Here is a 14,461-nt window from a genome sequence, read left to right on the forward strand (position 1 = left end):
AGACGGTGCAGAGTATACGAGCCGATTGCTACTCTACGAATCCCCTACGCGGATGTCAAAACCACAAGTTGCAAGAAGTTGTTCGCACTGGTTTTAACAGGTCCCACAAGCCAAGACCACGAATTGAACACCTTTAGTAGGTTGCATTACTGATAATAAATTGAATACAACCCTGTGAAGACCAACAATCAACACAGGAAGTGGCTTGGTTTTGGAAAGTCTGCCTATGGCAAGCCTTTAGGCGTTCTCCTTGTCAGCAAGGAGGCAGATGGAGTCTTCAGGATTGGGCTGAGGGCTATGATACATCTGGTCTGTCAAAACAGCGCGTTTTTGGCGTCTAGCGCAGGGTCATCGGCGAGACGTGAAAGACGAATAGAGGACCACTTAAAGATAGGTGTGTATATTGACGATCGATAAAGAGAGCCCTTTCTAGTCTGCGCCCCTGACCCCTTTTATACTAGTAGGGGCCCAGTGGACCCCCTTAGTCAGACTGTCATGCCAGGCACCTGACATCTAGGTATGATGGTTCAAAGAAGACGGCATTGGTGTTAAATATCCAGCTGCAATTTTACATGATACTACCTAGAGCTCTCTTGGACAATTAAAATCTCAAATTTGGAAGTTTTGAAACATGTATTCTGCTTTGTGTCACCCGGTCCTGTCTACCAGGCTGGATATCTGAAAGATGACAAGAAGATCTTAACATTGTGGCACGGAGCTTGCTAAGGATAAGGTCTCGAGAATTTTGGATGGAACGCTTGGGAGAAAGCGTGTCACTTGAAAATTCGACGAAGCGGGAGAGGCCTCTGGGTGGTCTGTTACATTTATGTATTCGGTGGTGGGATTCTGAGGGCAGAGTTGTTCCACGGAAACATACTCGGTTGACAACTCGAAATGTGAAGCTAGGAAACCCTTTGCGACCTAACAGCATTTACGAGTCTTTGAATCTTGAGGTTCATCAGACCTTACTATCCCTGAAGCATGAGAAACCAGGAATTCAGTGTTTTTAATACATTTAGCATTAAAAAAAGCCTTTCAAAGACTTTTGTAATAACGCCTGCTAATCTCAGGCTGTGAATATCAAGTCCAAGACGCTTATTTCTCAATCATGTCCCGTCCTGAGTCAATCAATCCTTCAATAGGCTCCCGCTGGCGAAAATCATCCCAATATTTCGGTCGATGCTAATGGTATCATTTCTCTCTTTTGTGCCTGCACGTCCCCCCTTCACTTGGTATCATGGTGAGATCCAAACTTAATGGCAAAGTGATCCAATGCCACCGCCAGAGTCGGCACATACACCGGAGTTCTGAGCCTGTATGCAAGCGTCTTTGAACTCGTTACCGCCAAATCCACTCACGTACTGTGTACGACCGCCACTGTCCGGAGCCAAGGATGCACAGACCTACATCGCACACGTCAGCACCATCTTCAAGGCCCGCCAGGGAGCTTGGGATAAACTTACATGCCACAGCATTGTGGTGTTGACGATTGACGGGTTGTCCTCAAAGATCTGTTTCGATGACTTGTACACCTCACATGCCTTAATAGTGAGACACTTGTGAGAATAATCGTTTACGACACAGTAGCACATCGAGTGTTGGTTTGCAAGCGCTCTGGTTCTGTTAGAAACGGCCCAGCTACCTGAGTTTGGCTTGTCTGTGAGAATGACTTACACTGGGAAGTTGAGGAGAGCCAATGAGAGGCAAAAGAAGAGAAGTTTTGCAAACATTTTGTTGGATTTCAGATTTAACACGGGAGAGGAGTGAGGAAAGTAAGGGCGAGAGCTGTGTGTGCGATGCATTTATGGTTGCGGGAGTGATGTGAGGGTGTCAAGTACAGTAGGGCTGGGATCCTCTGTGGTCTAGAACAAACTTATGTACCTGCATCTGTTTCTGGAATGGGAGCAGGCGTAATTTAGGAAACGCGGGAGAGTTCAATTGCCGTTTGAGTAGCTCGATGCCCGTGCCAGATAAGGATGGTCCCTGACGCGTGAACCAATTCAAGTTAATAAACTAAGGAAATGCCGGGATAATGGCAGCAGCTTGGCCATTGCTCTGGGGGTTTCTCCACTGCGATAGGGAATAATCCGACCTGAATCGTTTGTCCGCGGTATCCGATGATGCCGCCGTTCAATGACGCCAGAAGGCTACTGCAAGTCGACTTTATCTATTACCTCAATTATCATTAATCAATTCATGATGAACGAGACCGCCTCCGGCCGTTGCTATTTCAGCTCCGTTTCCCGAATTCCTCGTTTCGCGGGGTGATGGGCGAGCTGAGAAAGTTAAAGATAGAACGGCCGTTCCGCGAGTCAGTCCCAGCGGATACTTGGGCAGAGGCTTAGTAGCGGCTCAGACAACGGCCGAGCGTTTGATATAGAAAGGTAAAATAAATTACTTAGACAACCAGTATGGGCAGCATTGATCAACGGATCACGGCACCTGAGCGAGACCGCTTATCTCTTGAACCACACTCCGCAAAGAATACTCGCGAAAACAGGCAGGTTCCTGGATCCATTCCCTGGCGACGCGTGACTCCTTGGTCCCCTCTATCAACTCACGCGGCTATATTGAATGACATATATTAACGTCACTTGTATGGGAAACCTTACACGTGTGTGCCTGTGCCTCCTTATCAACCAAGGCGATGAAAAGGGGGACGCAGAGTTGACGCCCGTGCATGCTGAGAAGAAGAAGTCGCGTGACGATATGGGCAGAAAGAAGCAGACTCGAGTGTCGAGCAATGGCAGAAGAAAGTAGATGGATCAACGGTTCGATCAAGAGTGCATACAGGATTGACTTCCACAGAGCAACTCTGGTCATTACGGACAGTGCCAATTATTCCAGTCTATGAGATAGTGGAATGAGAAACATGCAGCACTGAGACATGATCTATCATTAGAAATTTGGGACATTCTGCGAGTATTCTTATACGTGAAAAAAGCAACACGGTCACTTCGACGCCGCTTCTAAAGTTCTCCAATAACGAGTTCAACGACCTATCCTCCAGCTCAACGACTGTCGCTGGCTCCCCAACAATTTTCGCACTCCTTGAAATGGGTTCTGAATGTTGTTAGATTGTTTCCCGATCTTGTAGAGTAATCAGACTTCTTACCTTTAGTCTCTGGGCTATGCCGAGCCAGCTTGGGTGCACGACTCTAGTCTTTGGGACGTGAGGTGATGGCCATCAAAAAGATATGCTCCCCATCCCTCCCACCCAGTAGTGACCTTCTCTTTGGGCAAGGTGTCGCAGCTGTTTGGGTCGATGCCGATGCGAAATTTGAAAGGGGCGGGATAACCGCCAAATGTGACGTTTGTCAACGCTTGGAGGTTGCCATTTGAGTCTTTGGAGTTTTCGACGCTGCATTTCGTGCCGGCGGGGAATGTTCCACTCAAGCCGCATCTAACGACTTGTGCGGGTTCGTCCCATTTGAGCCATAACCAGCTGGTGTCGGACCAGTTATCGCCCCAGCAGCAACTGCCAGCTGCTGCGACAGTGACGTATGTTGAAGTAGCAAAAAGTTGAAGAATGAAAGTGGATCGCATGATGGGCAACAGAGGAGCCAATGTTGAAGCGAATCTTCTGGGAGTTGGTGATAGTTTCGACGGCAGAGGATGGCTTTGTCTACGAGTGCTGGGTGCTGAGATCCTCTTATCAGCCTAATGGCGCTTAGACGGAGGAAGAATGTCGGACGAACGACGGAAAATGTGGGAACGGGAGCTCGGGAAAGCTGATAGTAGGAGATTGAGTCAGGGTATATCTGGGCAGCATATAAGTCGAAAGCCTCTAAATGAGTTGCCAGGTAATTCGCAGCTTTGACCGGATCCGAGGGAAAACGAGGAACGTTGAGTCGTGAATTCTTGTTGGCCAATTTAACTACTTTAACTCACTTGGCTCCTAATCTACTTGGATACGCCGCGTTATCTTTAATCTAACAGAGTTGGACGAAGTCTTATGTGTACCTGATTCATGTCAGGATGATACTTGAAAAGCCACCCTTCATCAAACCTTGTTCCTGGGGACTCAGTCGTGGCTTTAGCGCAGTTTGCGGGGAACCCGAAATCACGCGAGCACGTCCCCGAAGAGGCATCGAGCAGCAGCAGCAAGCCGCTGAAGTGGACGGATTTGCCTTTTATTTACTATGCCCTGGATTCTTGTTGTTTTCCCAAACCCAGCGCCCAGCACTATCGCCTGTCATTCTCTCATTCGTTTGTGTTGCAGCTCGCAACATACAATCATAATGGTTCTCTTGAACCTTGTCGCTCTCTTTTCTCTCGCCGTGAGCGCGTCACCGGTCGCCTCAGTCTCCCGGGATGCGACCGAGGTGCTCTGGAAACGTAATACCACCGTTGCCAGTTGTTCCTTCTATTCCGAAGATGGGTATGACATCCGATATTCGACATATTGGCTAAAACAATGTATTAGATACTAATTCGGTTAAAATAGCATTCAGCCCGGATGTTGGGAGACTCTTGAAATGAACAAACACCTCAACGTAAGCTAAAAGATATGCTCGCATCTATGCCATCTCATGCTTACAAAACAACCAGGACTGGTGGTCCAAGAACTCTGCCAGATGTAAGGCGGCAAACAAGGGATTCGGTGCATGTTATCTCGACACGGCTGTATGGCACACTAAACCATGATACTTGAACCAAGTTGCGCCCGGCTAACCTGAAAATAGGGTTACATAACCTGGAGTTGTGACTTCATTGCCCTCAATGGATGCACTCCGCCTCCGAGTGGCCGCACCGCCGCCTATGCTTCCTACCAGGAATTCTATGTAGGTTCTGCCTTTAGCCAGAGCAACTCCAATTTTACTAACGATACCTTGATAGGTCTTTTGGAATATTTACTGTGAGACTTTGTGCCCTTGACTGCTTGGAACACCTCACTGACGCCACTGCGACATAAGCGATTAACCTTTTCTTTACCAACTACCACCAAGCTCTGATAGGTGGCCAAGCTACTGCTATGTAAGTTGATGTTGATGAATTTATTTCGCCGGCTTGCTAATTCTCCATCAACAGTGGAGCGGTCGCCGAAATCGTGAAGACGGTTTCGCCACCTAGAGCCAGGAACCCCAATACGCCCAAGTTCGGACCGATCTATGCTGTGGCACTGGGACAGTTTGCTGTGAGTCTAAATCAAATTAACTATAAAGAAAAAAAGATGGTTCTGACAAAGTCCGGGGTAAAAGGCTCTCGGCCCTCTGCTTGGCAGCTCTGTCGGTGCTAGCATGGTATTTACCTCTATTGCCGGAACCTTGGGTGGTGGAACTGGTCTTTTCAACATTCTCTTCCCATCCAAGGAGGTACAGGAAGTTCCGTGGGAGGGTCTTTCAGCTGCTCTCTCAGAAAACGTCAACGAATACCAAAAGAACGTAGGCGAGGCATTGACCAAGATTCAAACCGATTTCGATACATTCTATTCAATGGTTTCCAACGGCGGTTTCAGTCAGGTGAGAAGATGAATTTCATAGCAGAATCTTCGCCTGGGCCGCTAAGACTGACCATTTCACGATAGAAAATGAGCACCAGTCTGCCTCAGAGCACCGATTTCATGTATCACGATCTCCTCAAGTGGACTTTCAATCAGGCGCTGCAGCAAGCAGACTACTTTGCTGTCAAGAAGTGTGTTCAAGCTTATTCTCGAAATATCAACAATTGCTAACCATTCTATAGCCCTGGGATTGATCCTCGGAAGATTCCCATTGACCCGTATGACTGCTCCAAACTCGATAAATCCAACTGTTGCGGCCCGATCTGGTACGATGGCAAGGACTCCTATGGCCTTGCGAGAGCAAATGGTATGTACCATTTTCCAAGCGATGTAACTGATGCACCTCGAACCGAGACTAAGATCAAACAAAGACATTGGCATGGACCAAATGAAGACGATCCTGGATGCAGCATTCGCCAAGAACTGGACTACCCCTCATGAGCTCTATATTGACGCTCAATCATGCCAAGGCAAGAACGGCTCAGAGGCATTTGATGTGAAGGATCTGACACTGAGTTGCGTCGTAAGTCCCCATTCTTAATTCTCGCTCCTCCCAAATCTTTTCACTGACCGCAACATGCAATTAGTCGAACCTCCCCGTCTGCGAGTTCAACTTCGACTATAATCCGTTCCAGTTGATGATTGACCGCTCCAACCCACCGGAGTTCAAAAACTGCCCTAATCAGGATGGCTACGGCACGCCTCCCTACTGGAGTACCGATGCTGGAGTTCCTCTCACGTATCTTGGCCCCTATTTGGTACGTGCTTCGTGCAGAAATTGTTAAAAACCAAACCTATCTATGAGCCATGACACTGACGAACGGACCGACAGATGGGCGGTGTGCACTATGGTGTGAAGAACGGTTGAAGTAAATTAGTTTGTGTGGGTTTCCCTAGGAAGTCATCATTTCAAAGGGTTTCCCCGGAAAACCTGTGTGCATTGAGAAAACTGTGAAATGCTGGGAACGGCCGAGAAGAGTCAATAAATTTAATTGTTAAATTACCCCATCACATTCTTTAGTGTTGTGGTGAAAGTGACGAGGGTCTCGCGTAGTGCAAGAGATATTCAGGAAGGGTCTAGGACCACATTCCCACTCATTTGTTTAGCGACTTAGAGAAAGTCGCTCGTCAGCTGCTGTGCTCCAGTCACGAGTAGCGTAATTGATCAAAAATCACTTCCATGCTGACAGTCACTATTCAACTCATAGACAGAAGAACGGAATGCGGCTTGATAGAGCTGATCAACAATCAAGGTACGCATGGAAAAATATCACGACTGTACTCACTTCATTTTTGTTTGCTTTTCTCGGGCTGGCGTGTTGCGCACTATTCACATAAGTAGCCTTCAGGACTATATACATTAGAAACGTCAAGATAACTTCCTTGTTCCTAGGCACTTACTTAGGCACAGAGGCTTCATCTGACAAATAGCATAATCACACGGCAACAATCCATACACCCTGGGAAGGGCTGTCCCGTTGATACAGGCAAAGTGGCAGCCAGCACACCTAACAACTGGGCTATTCGCCTAAACTAATGTTGATTCAAAAAACGTACCTGATTACAAGTCCCCGAGTTGTCACTTGACTGCATTCAAGTATTCGGGCCTGGGAGGTGGGCCTCGCCCGCAAGAAACCCGTTATGTTCTCGAAACAATTCAAAACGTTGGCGTACTTTGGCAATCGTTCTCCGCAACAAAGTGAGACCGAGCCCTAATCAGAGGCCGTTCAGCATTCTTCTAGGACTTCGGGGTCGATTTGATCAAGCTCGACGTTTTCACTGTCATTTCAATTTGTGGCCAGAAGATCAACTCAAGGCGCACTCACAGCGCAATAATAAGGCATGATTTAGTCATTTGCATGCCTCTTATCTTACTAAAGAGACCTACATACCGAAATATGAAAATTAGGGAGAAAGCTAAAGCCAAAAGAAAATAGAAGGTGAAGTTGTTGAAATATGGGCTATAAGATGGCTGTTGTAATTATCGGCCGCCTGCTCAGATGACGTCTCCGAGTTGAAGATCCGCCGACTGAAACCAGCAATTCTGCATGATTAGTTCACACTAGGTCGGCTGCTAATTACAGACTACCTTCTTTGATCAGATTCCGGGAAAGAAATGTAACAAGACTCGAGACAAAGGCTTTCTTATTTGGACATATCTAGGTGGTGGACCACAACATAGACCTAGCTAGCCGGATCGAACCAAAGACCCAGCTAAAGCAAACAATATTTGCCGTGCGAAACGCCACCTGTCCGTTGGCATAAGTGCCAGCAACATTTGCTTCAGCACCTCTGACAACGTCTCCATCGTCTACAGAGTCAGAAGATGACCTTTTCTGATTCTCGGGCTTGCTGTCCTTGCTGACACGCCCGATCAGTTTCAAAATGCAACCGGTTTCTTCATCCTTCAAAAAGAACTGAAAAACCCCCGTTGGACCATATTTTAGCTAAAATCGTGTGCCGTAGTAGTCTAACCTTTGGCCCTTCCCTCGGCAAAGACGGCGTCAATATCTTCGACTTTCAATGTAACATGGTGAACGTAAACTGTAAGCTCCATCATGACGCACCATCAGCTTGTAGAAGACCGAATTAGGGTTCAATCCTTCAACAAAGATAACAATACCCTTAGTGTCAAAAAGAATGCCCAAGGCTTGCATCAATCCATTATCTCCACCGTCGGCAGCAGAGCCCGTGTTGACAGTTAAAGTCCGAAGTGAACTGAAACCCACAATGCGCCCATGAAAAAGCTTCATAAGTTTGGTATCGGACATGATGGCAGCGCAATGATGGAGCTGGCGGGTTGAGCCAGCTATAGAGTCCAGACCGTTGGGGGAAGTTGAGAGGTCGTCATTCGATGGCTCTTGAGCCGGTGCCTGGCGCCGATGTATACTTCAGCGAAGGGCTTATCAGTTAATGTAGGAAGAGCCTTCGGTTGAAGAATAAAGCGCTAATCACTGGGGATGAAGACTTCATCTGGGGAAGCGGCGAGGGAGTCGACAAGATGCTCGGCGTCGGTTGAGCCGGCCCTACGTTTGGTATCCAGAGCTGACTCTGGCTCATCTTGGGCGAGACCAGCCTCTACACTCCGAAGATCAAGACACGGGATAGGAGTTTCCGTGGCAGAGCCATGATGACGGGCTTCGATTGCGGCGCAGTCAATGCCATCCTTGTTGATGAAAAGCCATACTGGCTGGAGACGGCTACCGCCGGGCCGATGCCTAGCTGGGCAGTTGCTTTCGCAAAGATGGAAGCGACGCAGCCGAAATCCTGGAGAACCAAACGAGTCCACTCCATAAGTTCTGGCTTCGTGTGAATGGTGAGTCCGTTAAGGACGGCAGCCATTACGTAACGAACACAGAATTCGCTAAGGCCTCATCCGCTATCATCAATTCTTTCTTCAAGGAGATTAAGAATTTCTTGGGGGTCTGTACCGGAGTACCGGAGCAGCTCAGATAACGACTAAGTGCGTCGAGTGTGAGCAGTAGGTGTTGGTTTACGTAATCACAGGGTGATTTGTTCGATCGAACCGTGGTGACGAAGGGTCAATTACTCTTGTATTGATCTCTGCGTGAAGTGGAAAAGAGAGGTTCCAACCGTAGGTTGGATCGCCGGTCGAACGCTGATATAGAGACCCTCAGATGGCCCCTGCGCTGGCGCTGACTCGAGGTCGAATTGGGCTTCCAATCCGACAGTAGGTCCTAACGTGTTTGTCAATGATATCTTGGTCTGTGTTGAGGACCCCTCTGGTCCCCCAAAACTCTGAGATAACGGTGGCATTATCACAAATGATGCGCTCCAAGAAAGAAGGAGCGCGCGAGTCTTCGGGAGGAAACCTGGGCTCGCCTTTGAAACAGGCGACCTGAGATCGGGAAGACACAGCGAGTTTGGCGCTCCCCGAGCGGGCAAAATCGTGGACCTCGTTGGGAGTTGCGTCGTCATGAAGGAACAGTCAACCACCCGAATAAGTGGATACAGGAGAATCAGTGACTATCTAGCCCTCATCCGGGGATGATTTATATTTCCAATGCCAATCACGACAGCCATGGATAACCTGGTGAGCTGGCATTAAAGGAGCAATTCCATCGACCGAAGTGCCGAGTTTAGCTGGGGCTGCGAGATGTGACATGTTGGAGCAAAGTTGATGTTGAATGATGTTTTGAGATTTGTGTGAATCCTTCTTGTTATTGCCATGATGCCAGACTCAAGGCTAAATGATGCAGCCAAGGTGCAACCATGTATGGAGAAAACTTTGTTTCATCGCGACTTATATAATGCCCCGGTTTGCGACAAAAAGCAACCCGTTTCTGGGAACAGTATAATTTCGAGGCTGCAATATGGTCATCCGGAGACTTCTTCCCTCAAAGCGATTGCATCTGCAAAGACGAAAATGAGTTGAGGATGATCTTGGCGGGACAGGCTGTGATAGCATCCATCGGGTAGACATCTTAGTCGGGGGTGCTAACACAATGGGCCCTGTGTAGTCTAGAGTTATCACATGTTGATTTCGACATGGTGAAGAGCTCAATGCAGCCTGAAATATCGGAAGATGCATTCTAGCTTCGGCGTATGGAGAGTAAATTTCAATCTTGGGCCGTCGGAGGCCTCATGTTCCGCCTTCTTTATCGAAATATATCATATTTGTAGACGGAAGTAGATGGAAGCTCAAGTTTATCATCTAGAGAGCCCGTAAAGAAAGACCATGCCGCAGATGTCGGGCAGCATCAGCTTCATGGGTTCTGTGGCTTTCAATTCTCTCGCACGCATTCTCGGATTCACTCCACTTGCCTCGAACCAGGGTATTCAGGGAAACATTGTAACCGTGCAGCTGACGATTCTTCCCAGAAAAAGAATCTTGGTGTAGTTTATCAGAGGATAATTATCAGGCTGTTGTTATAGCATTCCCCCAGCTTCGGCATGGGTATAAAGCAGCGCCTTGTTTCTCTCGTCTCGTATGGCCACTCTCTTGACGTCGTCCTTGACGGGACATGACTTCGGGCCGCGAAAGAAGTGTGTGAGAGCTTTCTGCAGAGACTGCACAAGGCTTTTCCAAGCGTCAAACGATTCTGCATCTGCGATACGGTGCAAATCCCGACGAGTAAGCTTCAGTCCCGTTATGCGGTGCACGAGGATGACGTGCCCATCTTTACTCTAGGTTTCAAGGTCCGCCACGTGCTTACAAATATCAAATTACCTACTACGGAGACCTGGAAGGGCGTTTGTTGTGGACGGTGGCTGGGGCTGTAGCAAGCAGCACCATATGATGCCGCCGTCTCTCACTGTTCTTTCTGAGCCAGTTCCTCAAGGGACCGAAATTACGTAGAAATAGTGTACGACTTGATGAAGTGGTTCACACAAGAGTGACCTCGGACACAACTCATCGTAATCAAGAGTAAAAGCCTACGTGCAACACTGTATTATGGAGAAATTTCTATGATCAGAATTCTTGAGATCCAAGTTGTGCGAGCATATAAATCACAACTCACAAGTTGCATGCTTTATGCAGACAGAAATCTTCCGTTGGCATGACACACATAAGGTAGTTTACTTAGCCTCGGGCCGCTCCGCCTTTTCAGGCTGGCCCCGCGCTCGCCCTGTCTTCACCCCGCGACTACCAATATCTTTGGTCATGAACCTGGAGCAGCTTGGCAAGATAAAAGTTGCATGCTGCTACCCATGGGGGATTACTTGACACATCTCCCATAACCTTTAATTCTGCATACGTCGTGGCAAGTGGCAATGACCTAAGAAGATGCATACCTGTACTGCCACGCAAATTTATCAACATGTTCGATGTCAGGTGCCTGATTAGGGATCCTCTAGTGGGCCCCTACTAGTCATATAACGAAGTTAAAACTCCCCTATTAGAGCCATTTCTAAAGGCCCGGCCAGATTCAAACGATGCCAACTACCCGTACCTTGCCTCGAGATGCCTTCGTTGAGTGACCCTCTGCTGACTTCCTCATTTGTGTGCCACACGCTCTACATCCGACCCATCTGACGGAGGAGTAATAACAACCCTAATAATGTTGCTGAATTTCGGCCCTGAGAGAGTCTTGCTGCAACATTGCTTCCGTTCAGGCACCAACGTAATATGTAGTTGATCATGGGGAACTGGGAGTTTTGAATTTTCTCCCTGTCGAGCATGATCCCGAAGCCGCCAAGATTTAGTTTTGTAACCGATAATAAAGATTCTTCTCTGCGTCCAAAGTGATAGTCACCTCCGCATCACGGGTGGATGAATTTCGGAGTTCAAGGCAGGGTATTCGGCGTTATAAAGCATCGACGTCGGCAACGGAGATGCGGTGTTGTTGAGATGGTCGGTGCCATCTCCGCTGGCCGGCCCGGTGGTGCCGGATTCCGTGCTCGGGTAGGCCCAGCATCCCCACAAATGGTCAATGTAGCCGGAAATTTTAGGGTTAGAGTTCTGGCAGCACTAGGTAGAGAGATAAGCGTAGGAACTAGCATTGGCGTCGGTACCGACCCGCCCACCGATTTATATGCTGTACAGGTATCCGTACACCTTGGTGCCATCACCTGCGGACCGTGGTCAGCAGAGCTACAAAGTTGTGATGTGTGGCCGGTTCATCCGGAACCGTTGTGTGTGTGTGTGTGACTGATGACCCAACACACTGGGACCAGTGACATCAAGTCTTGCTTTTGTGAAATGGCTAGAGCTCTGGTAAACGAACCCCAGCACCATTAGCATTCTCTCGTGATACATGAAAGACCAAACCTGGCCTCGTTTGACTCGTTTGACAATGAGGTTTATGCCAAAGCCTATTCTTCTCCAGCCCACATCCCAAACATCTAAACGAAACCAAAATGCGTATCCAGCTCTTGCGCCAGAGTGATGGAACGATTCAAAACCCACTGCATATCCTTATTCAGGGGCTTGACGTTGTTCCCGACCATGCAGCTCATCTGAGTACGGTCCCCGCCCTTCTCCCACGTCCCATCGACGACGGTATGCGTCGGAAGCCCAAACTCGTTCGGGTCGACCTTTTTGTTCTTCAAAAGGCCTCCATTGTACCAAATGAGATTGTCCCGCTCGTCGACGTGTCCAATCACGAAGCTGCAGATCCTCTCGACTGCGTCGTTGACCTTGTCCTTGAACCAACCAACCATGGAGCCATAGTGCTTTTCAAACGCATAGCTCGCCCCGGTGAGCTCGAGACCAAACCACCAAGTCTCCTTGTCGCCATATGTAATCTTGTAGCTGACCTCCTCGCGCACGTCGTACGTATTTTGCCACGCCACGTGGAGGAGACCCATGAGCACGTCTAGGCGCGACTTGTCCATGATAACCACGCCCGAATCGCCCTCTTCGGCATAGTCCTCGGTCCAAACGAGTGACTTGTTGAGGGTAGCGCTAGGCTCGTGAATCTGCGACCTCCACCATTGGTGACGCTCGGCAAAGGCGTGTTGCCAAAGCAAACGGTCGTGAAAGAGGAGGGCACCAGTCTGCTCATACAAGGGATCCAAGAAGAGCGACTCTGGAACTTGAACAAAGACGGAGTCAGCATCTGAGAGGATGACCTCTTCAAATGGCGCGTATAAAGCCGCAAAGGCTTTGATAGCCCAACCGCCCTTGGCAAGCTGCAGGGTCGTATCGTCAACGACGCTGAGGACGTCCAAGAATTGAACTTCCTTGAATCGGGACTGCAGCTTCTCGCGGTCTTCAGGTGGCAAGTCCTCGTCCCCGGCATAGACGATTTGGATCGTCATGTTGCAGTACAGGATGTCCTGGAGAGCGCCAATGAGGTGCGTCGCATATCGCATGGTTCCCTTGCCTGTCGGAATGACAAGGCCACGTGACCCGGGGACAAGGGAGGAACGCAAATCTGAAAAAGGTGTCTTGCTATCAGGATGCTTCGGGGAGTGCTGGATGAAAGGGAAGAAGGATGCGATGGCGCCCTCTACGGCCTCGAGAAGAAGCTCGGTGTTCTCTGTCTTTGGTGCGTTGTCTAGGAATTTGACCCATTCCCGGGCCGTCTTGGTACGCTGACCCAGCTCGTAGAATTTGAATTTGTACGGAGGCTGGATGGGATCGCCAATTAAGAATTTGGCTTGACTGATGATGGACTCGGCTTCTTTCTGCCATGCCGTCGGGCCGTCGTGTACTTTGGGCTTCTCGGTATGTTGCGGTGGATGCGTCGGCGATTGCGCCAATGGAGGCTTGTTTGGCGACGTCGGATGATAGGAGGGAGCAAAGATGTAGGTGGAATACAAGAACATAAATAAAAGACAGGCGAAAAGAATAGCTGTTGCCACCCGCGAGGATGGCATAGCTATGACGACCATGCCAGCCGACAAGTCGCAAGGCGCGACTGAGACGTGAAAAAGAAGGATTCTTTTGGCGGCGTAGTTGTCGCGTGAGAATGAATGAAGCAATTCCAGAAGTTGGAGGAAAGGTGAGGGTGAGGTGTGTGGGTGAGGGTGCCCGTCATACTTAGCTTATCCTACCAAGTTGGCGCCAAAGGTGGATTACGTACGCAAGCCGCCGCTGTCGTGCCGGTGGTGTGCAACGAACAAGGCGCGTACACATGGCAGGTACGTACATCCTAGATTGGTAACTTGGTCCAGCAAGTTGGATCGACAGCTACCAGCAAAGCATGTCTCAAAGACACCAGGCTGGGCCTTGACGGCTGTTCCTTTTTACACATAAATGCTCACCAACAAAACCTTCCAGCCGTTCCACTGCAATGTACACAGATGCGACGGGGCGGCACAGCACTTGGCAGTCACACGTAAACGAGACTTTCAGCGGAGGCGAGAATCCTTCCCTCCTTCCCTGCCACTCCTGCAGCATTATGTTACCGGGTGCTTCCAAATCTGGAAGCCATGGAGTCCATCGAGTTGTGGCTGGTTGGAATCCACCCACAGCCTGATTCTGCAACCTACCTCTTATTTCCTGACACTCCCACTCATTCTTTTCATCTTATTCCAGTGTCTGTCTTC

The 14,461-nt window shown here is 48.9% G+C and overlaps 5 protein-coding genes across 5 annotated transcripts; 1 reads left to right on the forward strand and 4 right to left on the reverse strand.

Moving 5' to 3' along the window:
• Nucleotides 1–1,253: 1,253 nt before the first annotated feature.
• On the reverse strand, nucleotides 1,254–1,730 carry CORC01_10564 (uncharacterized protein; the record flags this gene model as incomplete). Its single annotated transcript, XM_022622191.1, has 3 exons — nucleotides 1,254–1,403; nucleotides 1,464–1,614; nucleotides 1,675–1,730. The coding sequence occupies 3 exons, from the start codon at nucleotides 1,728–1,730 to the stop codon at nucleotides 1,254–1,256; spliced, it is 357 nt and encodes a 118-aa protein (XP_022471270.1).
• Nucleotides 1,731–3,187: 1,457 nt separating this feature from the next.
• On the reverse strand, nucleotides 3,188–3,403 carry CORC01_10565 (uncharacterized protein; the record flags this gene model as incomplete). Its single annotated transcript, XM_022622192.1, has 1 exon — nucleotides 3,188–3,403. The coding sequence occupies one exon, from the start codon at nucleotides 3,401–3,403 to the stop codon at nucleotides 3,188–3,190; it is 216 nt and encodes a 71-aa protein (XP_022471271.1).
• An 838-nt stretch (nucleotides 3,404–4,241) lies between these two features.
• Nucleotides 4,242–6,288, forward strand: CORC01_10566 (uncharacterized protein; the record flags this gene model as incomplete). The annotated part of the gene is made up of 12 exons (XM_022622193.1): nucleotides 4,242–4,381; nucleotides 4,448–4,496; nucleotides 4,552–4,626; nucleotides 4,686–4,784; nucleotides 4,840–4,858; nucleotides 4,917–4,977; nucleotides 5,032–5,137; nucleotides 5,202–5,462; nucleotides 5,528–5,634; nucleotides 5,686–5,810; nucleotides 5,875–6,026; nucleotides 6,091–6,288. 12 exons carry the CDS (start codon nucleotides 4,242–4,244, stop codon nucleotides 6,286–6,288), a joined length of 1,392 nt encoding a protein of 463 aa, XP_022471272.1.
• A 2,162-nt stretch (nucleotides 6,289–8,450) lies between these two features.
• On the reverse strand, nucleotides 8,451–8,845 carry CORC01_10567 (uncharacterized protein; the record flags this gene model as incomplete). The annotated part of the gene is made up of 2 exons (XM_022622194.1): nucleotides 8,451–8,529; nucleotides 8,586–8,845. The coding sequence occupies 2 exons, from the start codon at nucleotides 8,843–8,845 to the stop codon at nucleotides 8,451–8,453; spliced, it is 339 nt and encodes a 112-aa protein (XP_022471273.1).
• A 3,465-nt stretch (nucleotides 8,846–12,310) lies between these two features.
• CORC01_10568 (uncharacterized protein) lies at nucleotides 12,311–13,789 on the reverse strand (the record flags this gene model as incomplete). Its single annotated transcript, XM_022622195.1, has 1 exon — nucleotides 12,311–13,789. The coding sequence occupies one exon, from the start codon at nucleotides 13,787–13,789 to the stop codon at nucleotides 12,311–12,313; it is 1,479 nt and encodes a 492-aa protein (XP_022471274.1).
• Nucleotides 13,790–14,461: the final 672 nt, after the last annotated feature.

The sequence above is a fragment of the Colletotrichum orchidophilum genome, assembly GCF_001831195.1.
Source record: "Colletotrichum orchidophilum strain IMI 309357 chromosome Unknown Scaffold_106.1, whole genome shotgun sequence".
Taxonomy (NCBI): Eukaryota; Fungi; Ascomycota; class Sordariomycetes; order Glomerellales; family Glomerellaceae; genus Colletotrichum; species Colletotrichum orchidophilum.